Genomic DNA, 26,468 nt, shown 5'->3' with positions numbered 1-26,468 from the left:
AACTACAAAATCTTGACATCACTGAAAATTGTTTTTATACAAAATCTTACTCCAAATTTTGATGCAAGTTGAATGTTAGTACCAGTCTTTAAATAAAAATTAGCGAAAAAAGATTAAGAATCGGATAGCAATCAAAGTAGTTTTATTACAAGTACAGAAACGAGTTAAGTAATAATACACGAGTTGCTTAAGATTTGCTATTGCTATCAAAAGCCTTTTTAGCATCGAGGGCTTTTTTGTCTGCTTCCCTCTTGGCTGCGGCTTCCATACGTTGCTGTCGAATTAAAGCAAGGCGTGCTAAATCTGCTTTTGCTTCACTTGTTTTACCAGCTGCGTGCAATTTTTCATAACGAATACGGGCTTTTTGTTTCTCAATTTGCTCGCGCTCCCGCCGTGTTAGTTCCGGCTTTGTATTCTTTTCCTCTGACATATTGTGTATTTTATGTGTACCTTTTTTTACTGAACGATTCGGATTTTCAATCTCTATTAAAGATGCTACACCTTTACGCTTATCACGTTCATCTTCAGAGTCCTCTGACTGATCACTTTCGTCCTCATCTTTTAAACTATGTTTATTTGGTTTACTAGGTCCAGCTACACCCTCATCGCCTGAAGTATTTTCTTCACTTAAGTCATTTTCCAGTAAATCTTCTGGGCTAGTGAAGTGTCTGCTACGCCCTTTGTGATTTACGTACTTTCCACGTGGCATTCCAAATTAAGTTAGCTTAAGTTAGAAATGTTAATTAATAAATTTCGTTGTATACTCCGTCCGAAAGTTTCGAGTGTGCCAATTAATTTGACATTTCAAATTTCGAACATGTAATTCGAAAATAGGTTTTTATTTTAATTTACTCACCAAAGAATACGTGTACAGGAACAGAAATTGTTTGCTTGCTTTACAGCACACTCACTCTGACTCATTTAGACGGTTTTGCTCAATACGGTAAATGATGAGAATGATTTACCATACAAAAATCTTTCATATAAATGAACTAATTATCAATAAATCATCTTATTTATGGCAAAAAACGTCGAATGCAATCCTTTAAAATGAATTTTCTAGAATGGAAATTACCAAAATTTGAAATGTGTTTTATATGTAAAATGTAAACAAACAATAGCTGAGCTGTATACAAAGGCACTGAGGAAGTAAGTATAAAATAAAATCTTTGTAATTAATTGAATATGTAATTGATATACAAAATGTGACCTATTACTAAATGAAATTTAATTTATAAAAGATGAATCAGTTGCATAAATGAGCTCATTATAATGTGTACGTTCACTCATTTATATAAATGCTCAAGTGCCTAAATGGGACAGAATGAATATACTATTGTGCTATGTTTAGATTGCTATCAAATCAATTTATATTAATGAACTTAAGATGTAGTCGTTTCCAAAGGCATAAGTTGATTTATACATGTGGAAGCGCTTTTATGTATCAGCAAGCTTCACGAGAGCATTTGTTTATTGACATTTCAATTGTTACCAGATGATATTTAGTTTTCTATTGTCAACAAAAATGAATTGATCATGGAAAACGCAAAAAATTCAAACAATTTTGTGTAAAGTTTAGGTGAAATTGTTCACAATATTTAGCCTTTTCTTTTGTAAGCATATCACAAAAGAACAACGGCTTATTTTCAAAATAACATGAAACTACAACACTGCTAGCTTATTTAGTCCAACCTTTTTGAAACCGCTTAACTAATAAGCAGCTGAAATCAAATGGTTACCAAAAATAAAAACTCGTCTATTGTGAACGTTTTCTGGAAGAACGTACAAAATTTTCATTTAACTGTCAACAAATATTTGACAAATAGTTCTCAATTGTTAGTTCACAATTGTTTACTCAAATTAAAAAATTATATTCAATGCTTGAAAAAGCCTGAAAATACAAATTTTATTTATATTAATGTAAAAATTAAAATATTTTTACTTACACTTGCAAAGAATTATTATTAACTTTCTAAACTTTAACTTTAAATTTTTTTAACCATTTTCTGATTCACAATTTCTTAATTACGTCTTACTCATTTGCATAGGTAGGTGTGACCGCTATTTTAAAATTAAACTCGGTATCTGATTCTTTATTAATTTCATTATCACTACAAGAAGTTTCACTTTTTGATGATATCGGCAATAACACAGTTTCTAATTAAAATGTTACAATAATTTAATTTCTTTTCTGGGAGATCAAACAAGGAATACTTACTTAATTCTTTAATTTGCCGAATGCAGCGTTTTCTTCTTTGTAAATATATTTGAATTCTTTCTCCACTTCTTGTTTCTTTCGAGTTTCTTCTTACTTGACCCTGCCGCTAATGATTTATTAAAAAGTTCTTATCGTCTTCTATTGTTATCATCTCAAGCGCATTTGCGTGTGCCAAATTGAATAATACCTCTAATCGTTTTGTGAATTCTGATTCTTTTTGATGGTCTCGTAAGTTTTTTCTATTAACATATTTTTGCAACCTCACCATTTTTGGTATAGGTTTTCTAATTTATTTATGCAATGTTTTTGTTTTTTATTGGTATTGGTGCCTTAGGCGAAAATATGATAACTTCTTGCATAGTTAATGTAGAACTTTTCCTTAACGGTAACTTAATCAATAAGATATATATTTTCACGCAAATTTAAAGAAATCATCTCGGTAACACTTCTTAAAGTGATCACTTTGAATTATTTTACAGTAATGAATTATAGCAGTTGAGAGTTTAAAAAGACTACCGTTATACCGTTATTGACACAGACAGGTGACAAAAATTCACTTCGTATTCCCATGAATAACACAGAAACATATTTATGTATATAAAATCTAGATGTAAAACTTTATTTTGTAGCAAATTTAGTAAACAACATACAGTCATGCGGGCAAATGTATTCATAGAATTTACTTGAATTCAATCGGGTGATTTCAGCTAATTTTTTCTTTTATTCAGTAATTATTAGAAATACAGAAAAACTTTGAATGAGTAAATTGCTTATTTTCACTAGATCTATAATTTTAGGCAGACAGTTTTTATGTAAAATTAAATATGTCGGTGATATAAGAAATCAAATATAAATTTCATGGAAAAAATGGTTATTTTCCAAACTTTGGGGCTGTTTAGGCGCCATTTCCACTTATCCAATTGAACTAAAATTTTACACAGTTTAATTTTTTAGTAAAATGAACCGATCTGGGATATGCCGTCAACTGATTTTTCGAAAAAAGAATTGTCCATATACCTTAATGGCACCCTAAGGTATATATAGAAAATTCTTTGAAATGCTCTGAAAAAATTTAATAATTATTAATAAAAAGCAATTAACATTATTTTCGTCAACAACTTTGAGAAAACGGTGGAATAGCTGAACTTTTATTAGTATGTGCAGTAAATATTATTAAATAAAATATAATGTCTGGATGATATGCTTTTTTTGATAATTTTATTATAAATTTATTTTTATATATTTTAATATATCAATTATATATTATATTGATAAAAAAACAAACATTTAAAAAAAAATTTTATTTTGACCTGTTTGTTTTTAGTTTTTTACACTGTACCGACATTTTTTGGCTCTATTTATATTTATAGCTATTTATACCAGGGTTTGTTATAAGAATTAAATAAATAAAAGAGACACTACTGCCTTGTGTTTGTATTTTAGTAGTCTTTATTATTGTTTTTTTTTTCTTGAGTTAAATTTTCAAATAGCGTAGAACCTTCAGTGTGAATGTTGAAGCGACTGGAACCGAAGTAGTGTTTAGCGTAGAACCTTCAGTATGAACGTTAAAGTGACTAGAACTGAAATAGTATTTAACATAAAACTTTCAATTGTGTAAATTTCAACTAACGTGTAGGAAAGATCAGAATAGTAAAAAGTTGCTAAAGATTTAATGAAAACCTTAGTCAACTATAGCCAGGCAAAGATCTCATCCACAAAGCTATACTCAAACCAATCTGGACATATGACATTGAACTCTGGGGAACTGCTGCATCTTCAAATATTGAGATTATCCAACGTTTTCAATCAAAAATCCTTAGATTAATCTTAAATGTTCCTAGATATTTATAATGAATGTATACATCGCGATCTCAACATTCTCGCAGTTAAACATCTTATAAAAAGCCAAGCCAGTAAACACAAAAAACGTATGTTACATCATCACAACTAGTTTATGAACTGAATGATAGCAGAAGGAAGAATGTTCACATGCCTCCGCAAAAAAACGCCACGGAAATTTTAATGTGTTCGGCTTCAACAGACAGATGAGCTACTGATCACAGTCCATTCAAGCTTACAAAAATTGTAAGTATTTAGTCATTTTTAAATATTGTTTATTGTCTATTTCGAATTGACAGATCGCAATATAAGAAAATAAATTAAAAAAAATAAAAACTTTCTTGTGAAGAATCCATTAATTTCAATCTCGAACAGTTGTGGAAATTAGATGAAATCACTTCTGCACCTGATTTCACAATATTTGTCGCTTACACCGACAGCGCGCGCGAAATGTGATCACTCCGAAACTTTTGTCTTTTTTTGTTTAAATTCAAGTTTCAAAGTTATGATCATTTGAACGATAGACCATAAATAAAAGGAATCTGTGAAAAACAGTGTCAGTGGACGGTGTAAATCAATTTTTTGTAAATATAAAAAATTTGTTAAACAAATTAAATTTTAAGTTTGCAAAAAATAATAAAACCAAAACAAGAAAAGTGAGTTTTGCTCAGCTGATAGAGACAGCAAATGATCTTTTCTTTTAACGAAAGTAAGAAATTATAATTGTGTTGTTGCCACACTGTAATTTTCAAGTATTAAATATAAATACATAAATAAATTTTATTTATTTTTTTCAAGTATCTTATTAAAAATAAAATAAAATAAACTTACATAAAAATAAATAAATTTAAATAAAATAAATAAATTTAAATAATTAAAATATAATTAAATAAACTAACTGTAAAAATATTGTAAATCCATTGTATGAGCGATTGCGAGTAAAAGTGAGTAAGAGTTTAACCTTCTACTTCTGATTCTTACGTAAGCATTGTAACACAGTTGGAGCTCAAAAACACTGAATTTTACACTTACAAACCAAAAACCGAAAAAAGTTTTATGGTCATATTAAAAAATTTGCATCATTCAACCGATATTGATGAAATCAAAAATGCACTTCTGGCGCAAGAACATACGGCTGTAAACGTTTGGAATATTAGGGTCAGGAGAACCCTTTCCCATGTTTATTATTGAACTTGCACCAAACGTAAACAATAAGGATATTTATTTGGTTAAGAAACTTTTGTATACTACCACCTCACCTGAAACGTGAAATCCCTCAATGTGCAAACTGCCAGCAGTGTGGGCACATAAAAGGATACTGTCACCGCAAACCCAACTGTATCATATGCGCAGGAAACCATGCATCTGTAAATTGCGAAAGGAAAAGCAGATCCAATGATTTCAAATGAGTTTTATGTAAGGGAAATCATCCGGCCTAAAGATGTCGCAAACGATGTCAAATATACAAAAACCTGGAAAAAAATGTATCCCCAATTGAGGCCTAGGGCGGCGCATGTGCAAATTCTAGAAAATCCTCTTCCTTCTTTAAACAAAAATCACATTACGAATTTTCATTCATCACAAACATTCGCACAAATAGTGAAGTCAGACACCAGTAGCGCAACAGAGGAGAAGCTTTCACTAATTCGAAATAATTTTGTGGAAGAATTTCGTGAGATGACATCGCTTTTGAAGCAAATGATGCAACAAATCGTAGTAATGACAAATTTACTGATCAACTTGACGACTAAACAAAATTCTTGATTTAGTAGTAGTCATATGGAACGCTAATAGTCTATCAAAACATGCTGTCGAAATAAAAGCATTCTTAAAAATAAACCATGTCGACATAATGATGGTATCAGAAACTCATTTTACGACGCGAAAATTCTTTAAAATTCCTAACTATAAACTTTATCACACAATGCATCCCAATGGTAAAGCAGATGGTGGCTCTGCGGTCCTCATAAGGAAATCGATAAAACATTATGAAGTAAAACCATATTGCACGAATGAAATTCAGGCAACAAATATTGTTGTACAAACTAAAGAAGGCGACCTGACTTTCTCATCACTCTACAGCCCACCGCACCACAGTATCTCGAAGGATATGTGCATATCATTTTTTCAGGTGCTTGGATTTAGGTTTCTAGTAGGCGGAGATTTTAATGCCGAACACTTAAAATGGAGTTCCCGCCTAATATCTCCAAAAGGACGACAACTTTTCGAAGCAATAAATGTACTCAATCTCTTCACAATCTCAACAGGTAAACCCAAATACTGGACAACGGATAGAAGATAAATACCTGACTTGAATAATTTTGCGGTATCAAAGAGGATATGTATCCGGACAACTACCTGTAAGTCCAGTTTCGACTTGTCATCTGACCACTCGCCAATAATAATCAATCTCAATGACTGCTGTGAAATTATGAAAAAATATATTTTTCATAACAAAAATATTGACTGGAACAGCTACCGTCAACTAATTACAACTGGTCTAAATACCGAAGTCAGGTTGAAAACTGAATCTGATGTAACTGAAGCAGTAGAGCATTTCAACTCTTGTGTATGCCTGATATCATGAAACAAAGGACAAATTTTTTACAAGAGCCTCATCAATTGCAACTTTCAATTAAAAGATATACTATTAATGAAGTTAGGACCTGATCAAAGGACCTAATCTTCGTACATCCCACTACTACATACTTCAACATTGCTTGCTCAAGCCAAAAAGCACTTCTACAAAGTTTAAAGTTGTATTTGACTTCTTATGTCGTACTACAACGCAAAAATCACTAAACAGTATCTCAATGGTTGGTGCTACAATTAAGGAAGACTTGTTTACGTGATTGAGACGTTTCCGCCATTATCGGTATGTCATTACTGCAGACATAGTGAAAATGTTTCGACAAATCTTAGTTGATTCACGTGATTGCTGTTTTCAATATGTGTTATGGCGTGCTTCAGAAAGTGAAGAGTTACATACCTATCAACTCAATACTGTTACATACGGAACAGCAAGTGCACCGTTTGTAGTTGTGAGAAGCCTACACTATTTGGCTCATGAATACGCTATCGAATTTCCAATATGTTCAAAAGTGATCAAGTCATCATTTTACGTAGATGATTTTCTATGCGGAGCAGACTAGTTAGATGAATAGTCAACAATAAAATATGAAGTCTCTAGTATTCTGCGAAATGGTTGTATGGAACAAGCTAAGCGTCATTCCTATGTCGAAATATTTGTCGACGATATCACTGTAATGCATGTTTACTAAATATATGGCAGGATCGCCATGTAATGTATGTTTACTAAATATATGGCAGGATCGCCATGTAATGTTATGCATATACCGAATATATATATTTTATGAATTTATTTCGAGTATTATCTTAGCTCTTCAGCCGCTCATTAGATCCTTTCAGCAGTTATGCCGTATAGGATATTGTTCTCATCAGCTATTATGCCGTACAGAACTAGAGACCAATCAATCATTAAGAAGATCTTAATGATCTTCTTTGATCTTAGAATTAAGTCTGGTTTATTAGGCAAAATATTCTTGTATTTATACCGTTTAAAAATTATGTACTAATAATGTTTCAAATTTCTTGCGTATTATAAATAACCCATTAATATTCTAGCGTACTCATAATGAGTGTTTATCATTTGTCATATTTAGTATTTATTAAAATTATATTACTCTTCCCTAAAGAATTTGGGTCATGCTAGTGCAGCGACCATACATGCTTTATCACTTGGCTCGCGCATTATGTTACACATGCATTTGTAACTGCATGAGTCAAGTGCATTCATAAATGTAACGTGATCAAAGTCAAAGCGACAGTTCGACAAAACTACATTTAATAAATTATGTCACATTTGCTTTGTCTACAATGCAATGACTTGTCACATTAAGCATTGACGTAGGTCATGGGAACAACATCACTATAAAGGATTTAAATCTTACTTTAATCACTAATGCATTGGGTATTATTTGGGATCAGACGCAAGATCAATTTTTATTTTCTTTTTAACAAAGGATCTTTGTAAAGGTAATTTCACAAAACGCTCTATTTTATCGCTCATCATCACTATTTGATTCACTTGGATTGCTTGCGCCATTACTTAATACTGCGAAAATAATTTTACAATCTTTACTGCCGAAACTTGAACTTTTTGCAGCTCATTTACTCGCTATTCTCTTTGACAACGTTAAAAGTATTTTCAATGGTATCAAGTTCGAAACATATTTATGGTGTGACTTACAAATTGTGCTACATTGGTTACGTATGCATTCATCGACATTATCAACTTTTGTAGAAAATCAAGAATCAGTTATACAGGATTTCACCATTAATTGCGATTGGAAATATGTACCATCACAGCAGAACCCTGCTGATATTGTATCGAGAGGCTGCACAGATCCAGAAATTATTGAATCAATTTGGTATAAGGGCCCAGCGTGTCTATATGGCCCACTGTTTGGGTGGCCTAAAGTTGGTCACGTTTCTATCGACATGGAACAATTTAATAAGGAAAAACGAAAGACTGTATTTGTCGTCGCAGAAAATTCTAATTATATTATTGAAAAACTGTTGAAATTTAGTTCACACATCACTAGTGTACGTGTGATAGCGTGGATGCTTCGTTTTTTTAGGAAGATAAATAAATCAGTATGCAACATTTGTGAAACAGAATCACTGTCTGCACAAGAAATCGAAACAGCGCTTTGGTGTATACTCTGGAACATCCAACATACATATTTTGCATATATTCGTCGTGTAAAAAAGAAGTAGAAGGTCAAGGTGTTTTCAAATTTTTCAACCTGTTTTGTGAAGATACGTTTGGGTACAAGTTGTTAAAGGTTGGTGGACGTCTAGAACTATCTTCGCTACCTCAAATGCAAAAGCATCCTGTATTACTACCCAGCTCATGTTATTTTGTCAAACGTCTCATACGTCACTTGCATATTACCAATTTTCTCGCTGTACCTAAGGCACTGGTTGCTTTGATACGCCTTAGATTTTGGATCATCAATGCTAGAGACGTTGCGCGCCGTATTGTTAGATCGTGTGTACATTGTGTACGTTATAAACCGATGTTACTTCAGCAAATGATGAGTAACACACCTGTAGAGCAGCTTACACTTTGCAGACCATTTTCTCGCTGTGCTGTGGATTTTTGTGGACCAGCCAACACATATCTCCGAATAAGAAGCAAAACGCCGTATAAAACATACATAGCTATTTTTGTGTGTCTTTTGTCAAAGGCAGTACATATCGAAGTTGTTTCGGGTCTCACAATAGATGCATTTAGCGCCGTACTAAAACGCATGATAGGCAGAACAGGCTTGCCAACAGATATTTTTTGTGATAATGCCACAAATTTTATTGGAGCAAATCGAATACTTACTGAGTTGAAAAACTTTATTAATACAATATTGTATTTTTTGTACTGTTTAAAATTAACTTTATTTTCGAATTTATTTAAAATTATTTATTATATAAAAACAAAAATTAAATTAAAGTTCAAGTGAAATTTATACTTTATTATTTTAAAATTAAATTAAAATAAGACGTTGCTAAACTAAAAAAAACGCGTGCTGCTGTCGCGATATTTGAAAAGAGAAGCCAATTAAAGATCAAAGAAGAAATGTATGTATGAAGCTAAACTGTGTCAAGAATAGTACTTTCTTTACAAAGTTAACGAAAGTCATTATTGGGTTGCATATCAATATTAAAATGAAGCAGTACGAGCGTTTTAGGTGTAAAATATAATATTATTAAACTTCAGTTAATAAGAATTAATACTATAATAGTTTTAATCATTTCAATATAGAATTTACATAATAGAAAAAAAATATATAAACAAATCTTTCAACACCAGCAACAAGCAATCAATCATTAACTTTTGTTCTAATGAATATATGAACTATAATTTCATTCCTCTTAGCGCTCCACATTTCGGCGGTCTGTGGGAGGCTGCAGTGAAGTCAACAAAAGGTCATTTAAATCGCACCCTACATAACCAAACATTCAGGTTAATGCATTACTGATCGTACACGAAGACAACGTGCCACCGCAACATTGGATAACTGGTAGAGTCATTTCAATCATTCCAGACAAAGATAATCGTGTGAGAGTCGTTGAGGTGAAAACGCTAAAGTACATTATGCGACGTCCCATTTATAAGCTGGCACTTCTTCTAGCATGAAAGCTCTTTCATGGAGGCCGAGATGTTGGGTTGAACTTTTATATTTGATATTACTTATAGTTATTACTGATTTTAATATAATTACGTATTTTTGCTAATTCTCAATTTATTGAAATTACTCAATTCACACCTTACTCAATAATTACAAAAACAAATGTAAAATCTAGACTCGTTGAGTCTCTTTTAATGTTAAAAATATAATTAAAGTGGTTCATCGCTAAGACAGTCGTGTTTTTTTTTCTCGTGAAGTTTAAGTTATTTAAATGAAGGAAATTCGTTTTGTTTGTTCAAAAATTAATTAATTATTATTATTAATTTTATTTAGATCAAACAAAAGTCCTTGATCGAACAACTCCCTTTGATTTCATAGTAGACGACTCGAGTAACCAGCTAAAAGCACAATGGGATTTGAATTGTAGAACAAATAAGCCATACAAGAACTATATATAACACAATGATCTTAAATGTTTTAAACATAAAATAGAGTTGTTGAATGCGTGTATGTGAAGGTGTCTGATCTAGTGTAGAAATTGTTGTTATATTTTCTATTCATATTGTTAGTTTGTTTGCTTGTGTGATTTATATAGTGACGATTTTCTGTTTTGCGATCTGAAGCTTCCATAGTTTTGCTGCATCGAGACGAAAGAGCAATAAGTGAAGTGCAATGTGTTGTTTTTATGTTCAGAAAATTTAGTTTATTTAAGAAAGAATAGGGAGGAAAGGGCATTAAATGGTAGTTAGAGACGAAGAAGAGTTGTGTAGTGTTGAGTGGACAGACAAACACCGCCAACACTTCTTCTATTCTTCATTCTTATTGCACATTCAATATTGCAATATGCATTATGGGTATTCACTCTCTCTTGCAAGGTGCACAAAATGCACAGATTATACGAGCATGCAATTAACAACAACAAAATACACAAACAAAGAATTTCTGCAGGAGGAAGCAGAATTTGACATTAATGCACTTAACAAAGTGCATTATTTGTATAATTCTTAATTAATTTTTATTTTCAATTTTACAGCCTGCAACTGCGCAATTTTTTTATAAAAAGTTTTTGAAAAAGACACAGTTGGATGCAACGTAAGACCTATTATGGTGGAAGATACGGCATCTAAAGGCCCAGTACCGGGAAGAGTATGACTAGCTGGCCGCTAGTGGAGCAGGAATGCTGGATGAATCGGACGGCTATCTTAGCCATAGATTCGAGATATCTTAATCTATGGCTATGCTTATATATAATATAAGCTTATATATAAGCACAAATATAATATTATATACATATGCATTTGTGAATTATATTATCTACTAATCAATTTCAGCGAAACTTGTTGAATGAAGTGTTTTGACACTGCATGTCTAATTTTCAGCCGCTCGTAATATGTACACATTGCCGCAGCCACCAGCTAGTTCTGCGATAAGTGACGAAGTTTATTTTATTGAAGCGCCTGCAGACAACACAGCATCCAACTCTGCACCGAAAATCGTGTGTTCTGCTATACAAAGTCCCACTACCTCCCTCGCATCCCCTAGAGTTGCCAAAAAGAGATCAAAATTTTCCATTAAACAGCTAGCTGCAGTATAAAAGGAAAAAATTTTATTCGGGAGAAAAAAATTGGATTTGGAAAAAATGAAGCTCGAAACATATAGCAAAATTAAAGAGCCTAAAATTGCTATTGAAGAAAATAGTATTATATTGTAGTATATCTGCATATTAAAAAAAATATGTATTTAGTATTAGTGCAGCCATCTATGTGTCAGTCACACACATTATTGAACGAAGTGTTAGTTACAAATATGTCTAAGTAGTGTAATGTTTTAATCAATAAATTCAGATTCAACCTGAACCTTGAGTCTCAATCAACTATTCATTTAAGTTGCCTAGTTGCAACATAGTTTTATTCGCCTCGTTGCGAACAAGAAAGGCGCCTAGCTGCACTAGGGAATACCTACATAACCTCGAAACAACTTTACAATATAGTATATTATTATTACATATATTAAAATACTTATAGATTGTTATATATTATTTTTGTCTTCAAGTAAGCCTACTTGAAAAAGTAATGTTGCATGTGACTTCTTAATTATTTGTTACATATAAATATATGTATGTGTTTTATATTTGTATTCGTATCTTATGATTGTCAAACATCAAATTAAACAAAAATTTGCGCTTCGAAGCTTTTTGATTAGTTCTCTGCCTGACTTCATTCCGCAAAAGCTCATCAGATTCTTCGTCGTTGTCATGTTCGTAATCCACCTATTCCGTATCATCACATGAAGGCCGTAAAATGTTGTGCAATATGCAACAAATAAGGAACAAGGAACCGTATCATTTTGAATACGGATTCTTAACTCCTTAAGACTACAGAAATCTGCTATAACGTAAATTAAAAGTTTTACGTTTGGATTAATAAAGCTGTTTAGAGTTTGACCGAAACGGAGTTATAAGAGTTTTAAACAATCGAAACATTCGAGCAGCATGTGCACTTCTAAAGTGGCTAACTGCGACATGTCGAGTCTTCAGGTGATAGTCACACACAACTTGTGCTTTTATAGAATACACTCTATTCTAGTGCTTCGACAAGTTTTATGTCAGTACCGTCAATATATCATATTATGCGATGTTGAAGCTCATTGTTATGGCATCACTACAAACACGTCAATTTGACAACACGACTACAAAAGCGAGCGTGCATATACAGACTAGACTGTGTGCGTAGAGAAAGCAAAACGGAAACAAACAACATCGTTTACTTGTGCGATTACAATACCTTAAAATACATTACAATAACTTAATCATAAGAATCTTTATTAATTTGATATATAATTAACTCAATAAATGATTATTACAACATGGGGTAACCTAAATAGAAATTCATTAAAAATGACGTAGCTTGCAGACTTACAAGAACAAGTAAGAAAGCTGAAAAATAAACTTACGCGTAATAATCAACAGCACGTTCCACAAATACAAATATTACAGCAAATTTCGCTCCCAGGTCTACTGAACATAAAATCGGGCAGAATTACTTAACAGCATCAGGAATTGGTTCTCAAAGTGTGGAAACAAAAAAAGCTATTCAATTAACAGCTGTAGGGTAAGATGTTTTTCAACGCTACATCAACATGCCAATATTAGAAAAAGAAAATGCAACTGTAGACAAATTATTAGATGCAATCGAACGAAATTTAACACCAACAATCAACAAACGTTACGTCAGAGCAATATTCAAAATTTCAAAATAAGAACAACATGAAACGTACGATGAATACTTTAACAAATTGTATGATCTCATCAAAAATGCACAGTATGGTCCGCTTGAGAATGATTTATTGTTAGATAAAATCATATGTTCAATAAAAGATCAAAATTTACGTGAAAGATTATGGCTAGACGAAACATAACGCTAAATAAAGCTATCGATATCTGCAGATAAAAAGAAGTAACAGAAAAACAACTTCGCGGATTGGAATCATTACCATTCGAAGAAGTCAATAAGCTGCCTCGGCAGTTATTGCAAGGGCTACGCTCAAATCGATCCACAGGGGTAGAAGGGCTACGCTGGCCCAAAAACCCAGGATCCACAGGGGTCGAATCTGTGGTTTGATTGCAACGAATATGCAGAGAATTTGGGATGTAAGATGTGACAAACCAAGAACCTGCATTTTATTGAATACTAATATTAATTTTATCTGTCTTTCAGAATTTCTCTCCAGGGACCTCGTTGCCATACAAATTCCGACCAACATCAACGTAGTTCTACGGAACGTCGTCGTAGCTACAGGCTATCAACCAACAGACGACACTCAGGTACCATCTGCAGGGGTCGGTAAACTGGTGGACTACTGTGTAACGACCCAATTTTTGCGGTCATATAAAAATTAGGGTTACATAATTTGCGCGACCCTAAATTATTTGTTTAAAGAAATAAAAAGCAATACCAATATATTTTTATAACAAGCATGGAATAATCATGTAAACATACAAAAACAATTCTTAGGTGGAAAAAATGCACAAGTGGAGTAAACAAACCAAGCATGGAATGGTCACGTAAACACGCAAAAACAACTCTTTGAAAAAAATGTACAATTGGAGTAAACAAACAAACAAAGGCAAAACTAATATATTTTGCAATAAGCATGGAATGGTCACGCGAACATACAAAAACCATTCTTTGAGGAAAAAGCACAATTGGAGTAAGCAAGCAAGTAACAGAAAACTTAATGTTTTTTTGCAAAACATGTAAAAACAATTCGTGGACGTAGAAATGCACATTTGGTGTAAACAAGCCAGATAGCGGAATTAAAAGCGTCAACAAGATCGAATAAAAGGGGACGAAATTGTGAAATCGGTCTCTTTTTGGAAATCACCTTCGAGCAGTGTGGACGAATTTTTTTGAATTACCAGTTTTTGAATTGAATTACCAGCACGTTCCATTATATATTTATATTTATTATTTTATGTGTGTTATGCGAGAGACGCATAGATATATAAAATAAAGCCTCTTGTGTTTATGAACAACTTGTGATTCAATAAATTTAGTGCGCTGGGGAATCATAGTTATAACTCCATATTCCTACGTCAACAGCTTAACTCGCGTCAGTTAAAAATTCTGTGCTTAGCTCTTCGAAAATCACACTCTACGAATATTGTATCCTGTATTTACAAACAGCTTGTGCTTCAACAAATTCCGTGCGCTGGGGAATTATAGTTATGACTCCATATTCCTGCGTTTACAGCTTGTAACGACCCTTTTTTGCAGTCGTTGCCTATTTGCTGAGGTATGCTCAGTCTCGCCAAAGTCGTCACAATAAATTTATAGATTGTGACCAAAATATTCAAAGTGCTGTGGTTTTATTTCAATTTCTTTATTTACGTAATGCTTTATTTCGAAATTTATACATTTTAAATTTATGTTTAATATAGGGAAACAAATTAACTTTTTATTTCAAGAAAATAAAATAAATATATATGTATGTCGCATTTGCATTTCTTAACCGCCGACTCGCCATGATGCGATGCGTTCGTTCTCGCTTATTAACCAATTCTGACGCCTCCTTTCTCATTCAGTGCTACCACCCATCAGCTGATTCAGCTATTCTTACACATTTCTTTATTCAGCGCGATAGCGCCCTCTGTTTGTGAGTGAGAAGCACAAGCGCCACCTACCTGCGAGTAGCGACCACATCCAAACATAATAGTTTGGCATCACTGCCGACACGGCCATTCTGACATTCCACACGTCCCTGTGTGGTGTCGTTTTAATTCATCAAAAGTCCTCCACTTCGGCCATTCCTGATTGTTTCACTCAACAATTTTTGCCCTTGCTTAACACCGTGTCTCATGACTCAAATCAATCACTATCGCTTATCTCTAGCGATCTGCAGTGTCTCATGACACAAATCAATCACTATCGCTTATCTCTAGCGATCTGCAGTGTCTCATAACACAAATCAATTACTATCGCTTATCTCTAGCGATCTGCAGTGTCTCATGACACAAATCAATTACTATCGCTTGTCTCTAGCGATCTGCAGTGTCCCGTGACACAAATCAATTACTATCGCTTATATCTAGCGATCTGCAGTGTCTCACTAGACACAAATTCAATTACTATCGCTTATCTCTAGCGATCTGCAGTGTCCCGTGACACAAATCAATTACTATCGCTTATATCTAGCGATCTGCAGTGTCCACTGACACAAATTAATTACTATCGCTTATATCTAGCGATCTGCAGTGTCCCATGACACAAATCAATTACTATCGCTTATATCTAGCGATCTGCAGTGTCCCATGACACAAATCAATTACTATCGCTTATATCTAGCGATCTGCAGTGTCCCATGACACAAATCAATTACTATCGCTTATATCTAGCGATCTGCAGTGTCCGCTGACACAAATTAATTACTATCGCTTATATCTAGCGATCTGCAGTGTCCGCTGACACAAATTAATTACTATCGCTTATATCTAGCGATCTGCAGTGTCCACTGACACAATTAATTACTATTTAACAAGTTACTAATCATAATTTATTACAATAATGTTGTTTTTCGTTTTTTTTTTTTTACAATGTACAAAATTCAAATACAAGTTTAATCTTCTTCTTCATATATGTGATCCGGCATCTTTCGTAATCTCTCATGTGCATATTTGTAAGTTCGATTTGAACATAAACTCTTAAGCGTGTACCTATCACCGTTCAACACTTCAACAACCTTATATGGACCTTTATATTTAGGATCCAGCTTGCTTTGATTTCGCTCCTCGTTTTGCAACAGGACGAAATCACCTACAGAAAACCTCTTTACTTTACTCTTTAAGGAGTCAAAACGCTTTTTGTCATAAACCGAGTTTTTCTCTATATTTATTAAAACATTTTCTCTAACCTTTTCCAAGTCTATTTCCACATCATCACAATGGGCTGACACTAAATTCAGAGGTCTAGCCGACTTTCCAATTAAGATTTCAAGGGGGCTCGCTTGAGTTACCCGATTCATTGAGCAGTTGAGAGCTAACTGAACCTCAGGTAAGGCATCTTGCCAGGAAATATCAGTGGTTTCCACTGCAGTAAGTATGTTTTTGAGAGTACTCATTATTCGCTCAACTTGTCCGTTAGCTCTAGGGCTACCTGTAGCAATTAAATGAAGTCTAATGTTATGTGCAACGCAAAAATCTTTAAACTCCTTACTTGCAAAACAACGACCCTGATCTGCAATTATTCTGTTAGGGGCACCAAACAGTGAAATACTCTTTCTTAGAGCCTCTATACTACTAATTGAATCAATATTAAAGGTGTGATGCAGTAAAACATATTTTGTGAAAGCATCTATGTGAACGAAAATGTATTCTTTTCGATCGTTTTTACCGCTTAGTTTACCTGTTGCATCAATGTGCAACGTGTGCCATGGAATGGCTAGTTTTGGAATAGGGTGGAGTTCTATCTGACTCTTTCCTGCATTAGATTTACAAATTTTACATGTTGCACAATTTCCAACTAATTTTGTAACAAACTTAGACATGCCCTCAAACCAATAAAACTCATATAATTTTTCAAGAGTTTTTTCAGTTCCTAAATGCATCAACGATTCATGGATGTTATTGACAATGGACCACCTAAGCGCTTTGGGAAGAATAGGTAAACAGCGATTCTTTTTCTTACGTTGTATCTTACGATACAAAATGCCCGATCGAAACTCATAAGTTTTTTCGATGTCACTATGTAATTTATGATTGAGAAAATCGGACACTATCTTTGCAATGTCAATGTCTTTTTCTTGTTCGGCCTTTAACCAATCTTCGGTTAACTCTACTAAATTGATTTGTTTCTGTTTAATCCGAGCAGGACGCTCGTTGGACAATTTGAGTATAGGATTTCTTGATAAGAAATCAACATGACTCATTTGTTTACTGTTCCTATAAACTATATCGAAATCGAATGCTTGAAGAAATGCCCACCAGCGATGCACTCTAGGGGTAAGATCGAGTTTACTTCGAGATGATTGAAGGGAATTACAATCGGTTACTACTACAAACTTTCGGCCATATAAATAGTGCCTGAAGTGCTTGACTGCATTAACTACAGCAAGAGTTTCCAACTCATACGAATGATATTTCGATTCTGACACAGTTGTTCGTTTACTAAAATAAGCAACGACATGACGATCATTATTCTTTTTCTGAATAAGGATAGCACCGTAACCGATGGAACTTGCGTCAGTATGTAACTCCACAGGACATTCAGGATCGAAAATCATCAAAACAGGTTCATTAGTTAGAATTGTAATAATTCTTTGTCTTACATTCTCAAGATCAGAATTCCAAGTAATTTTCCCATTTCCCGATGTTAACGCATATAAGGGTGTCATTACTTGGGAGAATTTGGGCACAAACTTTCTAAAGTACGAAGCCAGTCCTATAAACTGTCGCAATTGGCTAACCGTTTCCGGAGGGGAAAGAGCAGTGAGAGCTTCTATTTTCCTAGGATTAGGTCGAAGCTTCCCATCTCTAATTTCAAAACCTAAATATTGAATGCTACTTTTTAAAAACTTGCATTTCTTCATATTGAAAGAAAACCCCTTTTCGACTAAAACTGTGAGCACTATTTTCAACCTATTTAGGGCTTCTTCGACAGTACAGGCAGTAATAACTACATCATCCATGTACACAATTACAAATGTTCGGCTCAGGTCACCCAAAGCTGCAACTAAAGCTCGCTGAAATACGGATGGGGCGTTTCGTAAGCCCATCGGCATTGACAGATGTTCAAATTGTCCCTCAGTAGTGATAAAGGCAGTATACTCGATAGAATTTTCGTGGACTGGAATTTGATAAAATCCCGATGCCATATCTAACATAGAAAAGAAACGAGATCCACTCAATCTGTCGATCTGGTCTGAAATTAAAGGCAATGGATACCTGTCAGGTACAGTATTATCGTTCAATTGTCGGTAATCAACACACATTCTATCGGTACCATCTTTTTTCTTGACTAAAAGTATGGGACTTGCAAAAGGAGATACACTTGGACGTATAACTCCCATTTCTAACAATTCATCAATTTGATTACGCACTACTTGGCGTTCTTCGGGACTTAAGCGATACGGTCTACGAAACACACATTTAGTAGGGTCTTTAAGACGTATTTCCATAGGCTCAGTCTTGGCGCGAAATTGAGGAATACCATCTATAAAATTTCTTTTAAACGTATTTAAAATGTCCATCAATCTGGTTCTCGCAGCGGGTAAAATATCTGTATCTATACTACTATCATTTATTTCAAACGACTGCGTTGAACTGCATGTGCTGACTTCTTTTATTTTTGACACCACTAAAGTGTCTGCAGTCATTGTTATAGTAAGTCCAAGGTCTAAAATTTCACGCCCTATTAAAATATCATTTCGCAAACAATGATCTGCCAGTACATGGAACACTATTTCTAAGCAAACTCCACTAATTTGTATTTCTGAAACAATTTGCATAGTGCATTCTATACTAGCCTGTCCGATGCCGGTTACATTTACATTATTAAAAATTTTCTTACCACTAAATTTACTGCTTACACTCTTTTTCATTAAAGAACATTCAGCACCAGAATCGTATAAAAAATTGAATTTCTTGTCCTCATGTGTCAGAGTCCCCATTGGCATTCCAACGGCACACATTTCCACCCGTTTCTCGATATGTTTACTTTCATTTTTTTTTACATTTAGAAGCATAGTGGCCCACTTGTTTACACTTATAACAAGTTACTGCCTTATCATTGCTTGATGACGTTTTACACTGGAAAGCTTTATGGCCACTCGAACCACAGCGAAAACACTTTATTGCAGCTGAACTGGAACTCTGCCGTTTAGGCGCACTGTCACCAGCACTGTCGATCATCTTTCGCTTTATAGAAATTGCTTTTAGTTCTTGCTGAAGCGACTTACAAGTGTATGCATCACACGTATGCGCTAATCGACGCAAACGATTGTCAAATTGTGCAACATGCGCCAAAACGATAGACACAGCAATATTTTCTATCGACATATCACTCCAACGCGAAATCAGAGTCGCTGCCAGAGTCGCTGCATACGCTGCAATAGATTCACCTTCTTTTGGTCTTTTATTGTTCATGTTTAAAATAAAAGCGGCTGCTGATTCGTAAATTTCAAACCGTGTTTTAAAACATTCTTTAAATTCGGCCCACGTTAGCCCCGTGTGTGATATTTGTGATAGCCACACTGACGCTGCCCCTTTCATGGCTCTGCTTAATGCAGACAATAGTGCACTTCCTTGCAGCGAATTTTCACCAACGACCATATCAGCCATCACAACCCAAGCATGAGCATCAGCGCCCTCAGTTGCTGGGTCAAATTCAGGTAAATGTATTTCGCTATTCCGACCGAGTAACGCATGCGCAATTGCTTCCAAACTTTGATTTTGACGAGCTATTATTTGCTGCCATCCTTCAAAAGATTCTGATCCCACTTCTGATGTCGCATTTGCATTTCTTAACCGCCGACTCGCCATGATGCGATGCGTTCGTTCTCGCTTATTAACCAATTCTGACGCCTCCTTTCTCATTCAGTGCTACCACCCATCAGCTGATTCAGCTATTCTTACACATTTCTTTATTCAGCGCGATAGCGCCCTCTGTTTGTGAGTGAGAAGCACAAGCGCCACCTACCTGCGAGTAGCGACCACATCCAAACATACTAGTTTGGCATCACTGCCGACATGTATATATATATATATGTAAGAAGAACATATATGGCAACCCTAGCAGTAGTAGTTGTGCAAGCAGTTGTGCTCTCGCATTTTTTTTAATTATTTGTTGATATAATTCTTTATTATTATTACTTAATAAAGCTCTATTCTTTATTATTATAACTTAATAAAACTCTATTCTTTACATATATATATATATGTAGGAATGGTGCCCAGACACAATAACGACAGACAACCCTTTGTCAGGGCAACACTGACATAAAGACGGCAAAGGGTAACACTGACAGAAAATGACACAACGAACGAAGGACAGAACGAACAGAAGAGTAGAGTAGAAAACACGTGTGTGCAATGCGTAATAAAATGTATGAACAGTATTTTGCTGCTGGTTGTGTGTAAAAGTTTTGTAATTTGTTTCTGAAATTTTAGTTCATTTAATTTATAATTTAAAACTAATAAAAGTGCACGATTAGTGGAATTTCGTCTTACAAGTCTTCTTTTATTTGGACAATCGGTGGGTGAAACCACATATATATAAACAAAATTTGGATATGTAGCTTTTCTTTCTTAAGGGGGAAAAAATTAAATAATTAAATGGAGATATCTTTTAAGAAATTTAGGTGCTTGAATGTCCTTGAATGATCTTCCTCCTTCAGGTCCCTGGTGTTGTATTCTTCTGACTTTATCTAAGAGTGTGGGATTTATTAGTGGGCTTATTCTGGATCTTGTAGAATTACATTATATACTGTCGGCGTGAGACCACCTGTCGTCTTCAAGTATTTTACTACAACTATGCCTTCGTTTGGAGATTTTCGTTATAGTTGGTCTCCTCTGCGTATTACAGAGAATTACTTTCGACACAGTCGACGTGATACCACCTGTCGTGTCTCAGTATTTCATAGTAATTATTCCTTCCTTGGGATATTTTTTATATAAAATACCCTTATAAATATATAAATTTTTGAAATTATTTTGGACACAGTCGACGTGAAACCACCTGTCGTGCCTTAATAATTATTATACCTTGATTTCGATATTTCTTTCATATAAAATATCCTTATGAATTTTAATTTTAGCAACTATTTTGGACACAGTAGACGTGAAACCACCTGTCGTATCTTAATAGTTATTATACCTTGATTTAGATATTTATTTCATATAGAATATCCTTATGTATTTTAACTTTGGCAACTATTTTGGACACAGTCGACGTGAAACCACCTGTCGTGCCTTAATAGTTATTATACCTTGATTTCGATATTTCTTTCATATAAAATATCCTTATGAATTTTAATTTTAGCAACTATTTTGGATCCAGTTGACGTGAAACCACCTGTCGTATCTTAATAGTTATTATACCTTGATTTAGATATTTCTTTCATATAGAATATCCTTATGTATTTTAACTTTGGCAACTATTTTGGACACAGTCGACGTGAAACCACCTGTCGTGCCTTAATAATTATTATACCTTGATTTAGATATTTCTTTCATATAAAATTTGCTTATGTATTTCAATTTTAGCAACTATTTTGGACCCAGTCGACGTGAAACCACTTGTCGTGTCTTAATAGTTATTATGCCTTTGTGCCTCTAGAGCTTAGTTGACTTAGTCTTCCAAGGTGTATGTGCCTTTGAAATTATAAACCAAGTGCCCGCATAAGTAAAATGCGCGTCTTATATACACACTCGACCGAGCTTTTGTGTAGCGTATCATTTTATTTACAGCTGATCTCACGTAATTCTTGTTTACTTTTGCCGTTCTGATTTTCTATTTCATGTTTTATGCGGTACTCAGCTTGTGCATTTAACTTCTCTTTGAGCTTCTCTTAAGGCGAATATTTTTGGCAGTTGTTGTTTTCTTATGTTAACGCTGCTTTGTTTTGATTCTTACAAAACGTGTTGTGGTTTTCTGTGATGTAAGACGTGACTGCGCCAAATATTGTATCCTTTATTTCAAAATCTGGACTAAATGTTGTATCTTTTATTTAACTTCAGTTAGTTGTATCTTTTTACTAACTATAATCGTATATGTCTTTTTTTTCTTAGTTGTAATTTTTGTTTGTCAAGTTATATAGTTTATTTGGTTATACAGTTAAGTAAACTTCACTATTTTTTATGTTTCAAGAAAAAGTCATTGATTTGTTTTCTCTGTAGATATTCTTTTATTTCACTTTTTATTCCAATTTCAAGTTGCTTTCTTTTGTATAGAGTTTTCTTTTTATTTTTGTTTAGTCAAAGCAACTAAATTCCTTAATATAAATGTTTATAACTATTTTACAACGTCACGTTTAGTTTTACATTTTATTTTATTTAAATTATTTATTTTCTTTAAATTTTTACAAATATATTTTTTTGTTTAATTTTTTGAAACACACGACTCAATTGTTTTCAAATTATGAGTCAGCGCTATTACGCTTAACCACTTTATATTTCTAAGAGGCAGTTCAAATTTTGAACCCATCTTATATACCTAAACTTGATGCAAAAATCCAATATATGAGCTTAGAATTACCCTAGTTACCTTATTGGGCTTTTCCATAGTTTCATAATTTACTTTGTCAGCGCTACTACGCTTAACCACTTTATATTTCTAAGAGGCAGTTCAAATTTTGAACCCATCTTATATACCTAAACTTGATGCAAAAATCCAATATATGAGCTTAGAATTACCCTAGTTACCTTATTGGGCTTTTCCATAGTTTCATAATTTACTTTGCTAAATTTGCAAAGTTTTTATTATTACAAGAATGCTCTACATATTTTTGCAATTCTTCCGTATTTAACATTTTCAAAGTCACTTACATCATGACACCAATTACTAACCAAATACCAAAAATCAGCATTTCTTATCGTCGAACTGACGGTCTGATGCTTTGGTTCTAGTCAATAACTGCCCAGATGCAAATAACCTTGCGTATTTTTAGGGAAAATGTACGATCACCTAAGATCGTACACACTACCTTACGGAAAAACTGCCAAAAACGTGAAATTAAATAAAATAAATATTTAACTCACAACAGTGTTTTAAAGCTACATTCGATCGGTGGTGGTTTTTATTTATTTTGTTTGTTACAATAATATAAAATATTAAAAACGCAAATTTTCATCAAATTTACAACATAAAAATAAGAAATATAATTAACAAATAAATAAGGTGAGTTTATTTTTCATTTATTTAATTATATTTTTATATTTCATATCAATATCATTTCAGCTTAGTTTGTGGTGTTATTAAGGCTTGTAAGCGGTTTGGGTTTTGGTAAATTGTTTTTGACTAAATATTTTAAATAATGATTAATCTATTTAATTCCAGATATTTGCAACATTTATTACCAGTGAGTCCACTTTTTCCAAGTTTAAATATAAATATATAAAGTGTGTTGTTTTATAAAAAACTGTGTTGTATTGGTGTGTTTTAGTTCGTGTTGTTATTGTTTTCAGTGCACGTTTATGTAGGTGGAAATTTTGTGTAAAATACCATCCTTACAAGCTTAACTCGCGTTAGTTAAAAATTCTGTGCTTAGCTTCTTTGAAAATCACACCATACAAATATTGTATCCTGTATTTACAACAAGCTTGTGCTTCAAAAAATTCCGTGCGCTGGGGAATCATAGTTATAGCTCTATATTCCTGCGTCTACAGCTTAACTCGCGTTAGTTAAAAATTCTGTGCTTAGTTTCTTCGAAAATCACACTCTACGAATATTGTATCCTGTATTTACACACAGCTTGTGCTTCAATAAATTCCGTGCGCTGGGGAATCATAGTTATAACTCAATATTTCTACATCTACAGCTTAACTCGCGTTATTCAAAAATTCTGTGCTTAGTTTCTTCAAAAATCACACTCTACGAATATTGTATCCTGTGTTTACAAACAGCTTGTGCTTCAACAAATTCCGTGCGCTGGGGAATCATAGTTATAACTCCATATTTCTACGTCTACAGCTTAACTCGCGTTAGTTAAAAATTCTGTGCTTAGCTTCTTCGAAAATCACTCTCTACGAATATTGTATCCTGTATTTACACACAGCTTGTGCTTCAACAAATTCCGTGCGCTGGGGAATCACAGTTATAGCTCTATATTCCTGCGTCTACAGCTTAACTCGCGTTAGTTAAAAATTCTGTGCTTAGCTTCTTCGAAAATCACACTCTACGAATATTGTATCCTGTATTTACACACAGCTTGTGCTTCAATAAGTTCCGTGCGCTGGGGAATCATAGTTATAACTCCATATTCCTACATCTACAGCTTAACTCGCGTTAGTTAAAAATTCTGTGCTTAGTTTCTTCGAAAATCACACTCTACGAATATTGTATCCTGTGAACCCTAGTGATGTACATAAATATATAAATGGTAACTAAATTAACTTGATTTACATACATTGAACGATGTAAAATTCTATTTATTTATAAAATTTGTTTATTTACTTGATATAAATATTACCATATTTCTAGAGAATACGAAGTCTAACTAAATTAACTTGATTTACATACATCAAACAATGTAAATTTTATTTATTTATAAAAATTTGTTTATTGACTTTATATAAATATTATTCTATGTAAAAAATTAAATTTGAATAATATATATATTTTTTGTTTTTTTTTTTTGTTGCTTCCCTTTATTATACAACTGCCAAGATTTAGCATTTAGTATACATTTTTACGTATGTTAATGGTACTTCAAGTAATAATTCAAAAACAAGATTAAGAATTACATGAGTGAACTATTAATAGTGGATAAAAAGAAAAAGAAAACTTTTCTTTAAATGAAATAAATTAAATATTATAAAATAATTAAAATTAATGGATAGATGATATAATAAATGAGTCAATTAAATAGACTGCCATAAATTTACTATGAATATATTAGTTAGATTATCATAGCATTGCTAGTTCTGATGGAATTAAGCGTATCAATCTTCTGTTATGTGTGGCTTCGTCATTAGGTAGCTGCCTCATTCCTGGGTTAGGATGGAAAAGTAATCTGTCTGTGTGCTTTTTACTATTTTTTCGGATAACGTCTGTAACGAAGGGTATCTTTAAATCCCAATAAATGACATAGTTTGAGATGTACCATTCAGTGTTGATGATAGTGCTAAGTATTTTTGATAGTCTTTGCAGTATTTGAATGTTGTATTTGCATGCTGTGCCCCATATTTCGGCTCCATATTTCCATATTAGAGCGATTAGTGTTTTATATACTAGTAGTTTATTTTCCACTGTTAGTTTTGATTTCGAGCAGAGTAGCCAGTATAATTGTCCAAAGCGACGCTTAATTTCATTGCTTATAGCTCTGATATGGTCTTTCCAAGTTAATCTGCTTTCTATAGTAATACCAAGGTAATTTGACTTTGCGTGTGTGAAGTCTTCCTCATTGTTAATTTTAATACGTTTTAGGTCATATTTTTTATTCGTGTAGATAACATGAACTGTTTTGCTTGTATTTATTTGAACTCCCCATTTGTCGAACCATTCGAGCGTTGCGTTTAGCTAATTCTGCAAGTTGTCTGTGGATATGTTAAAATTTTTATTAGCTGCAATTAGTGCTGTATCGTCTGCAAAGTTGCTATCAAACTTTGAGAATCAGAAGGTATCGGGACATTAGCCGTGTATAGCAAGTAGAGTAATGGACCTAGTACGCTTACTTGGGGCACACCAGCTTTCATTTGCTTAAGTTCGCAGATTGAGTCTTTATACTTCACATAAAAGTATCTATTTTGTAGATAGTTCTTAAGTAGGAGGTAAAAGTTTGTTGGAAGAAGCTCTGATAGTTTAGTTAGTAGACTTCCGTGCCAAACGCTGTCCAAAGCCTTTGCGACATCTAGATATACCGCCGAGGAAAATTGTTTTGTGTCAATATCACTAGTAGTTTTATTAACAACTCTGTGAACTTGTTGTATAGTCGAATACTTTTTCCGAAAGCCGAATTGATGGTCAGGTATAAGTTTTTCTTTATGGAGAATC

General features: G+C 33.5%; 2 protein-coding genes across 2 annotated transcripts; both read right to left on the bottom strand.

Moving 5' to 3' along the window:
• Window positions 1-113: 113 nt before the first annotated feature.
• On the bottom strand, window positions 114-818 carry LOC119668233 (28 kDa heat- and acid-stable phosphoprotein). Its single transcript, XM_038077679.1, has one exon. It carries the CDS (start codon window positions 707-709, stop codon window positions 188-190), a length of 522 nt encoding a protein of 173 aa, XP_037933607.1. The 5' UTR covers window positions 710-818; the 3' UTR covers window positions 114-187.
• An 18,699-nt stretch (window positions 819-19,517) lies between these two features.
• LOC119665836 lies at window positions 19,518-20,359 on the bottom strand. The gene is made up of 2 exons (XM_038075086.1): window positions 19,567-20,359; window positions 19,518-19,522 (listed from the first exon to the last, which is right to left on the bottom strand). The coding sequence occupies exons 1-2, from the start codon at window positions 20,351-20,353 to the stop codon at window positions 19,518-19,520; spliced, it is 792 nt and encodes a 263-aa protein (XP_037931014.1). The 5' UTR covers window positions 20,354-20,359.
• Window positions 20,360-26,468: the final 6,109 nt, after the last annotated feature.

Source organism: Teleopsis dalmanni, chromosome 1 (assembly GCF_002237135.1).
Source record: "Teleopsis dalmanni isolate 2A chromosome 1, ASM223713v2, whole genome shotgun sequence".
NCBI lineage: Eukaryota > Metazoa > Arthropoda > Insecta > Diptera > Diopsidae > Teleopsis > Teleopsis dalmanni.
Note: the sequence above shows the minus strand (reverse complement) of the source record. Positions and strands in the feature narration are given on the sequence as shown.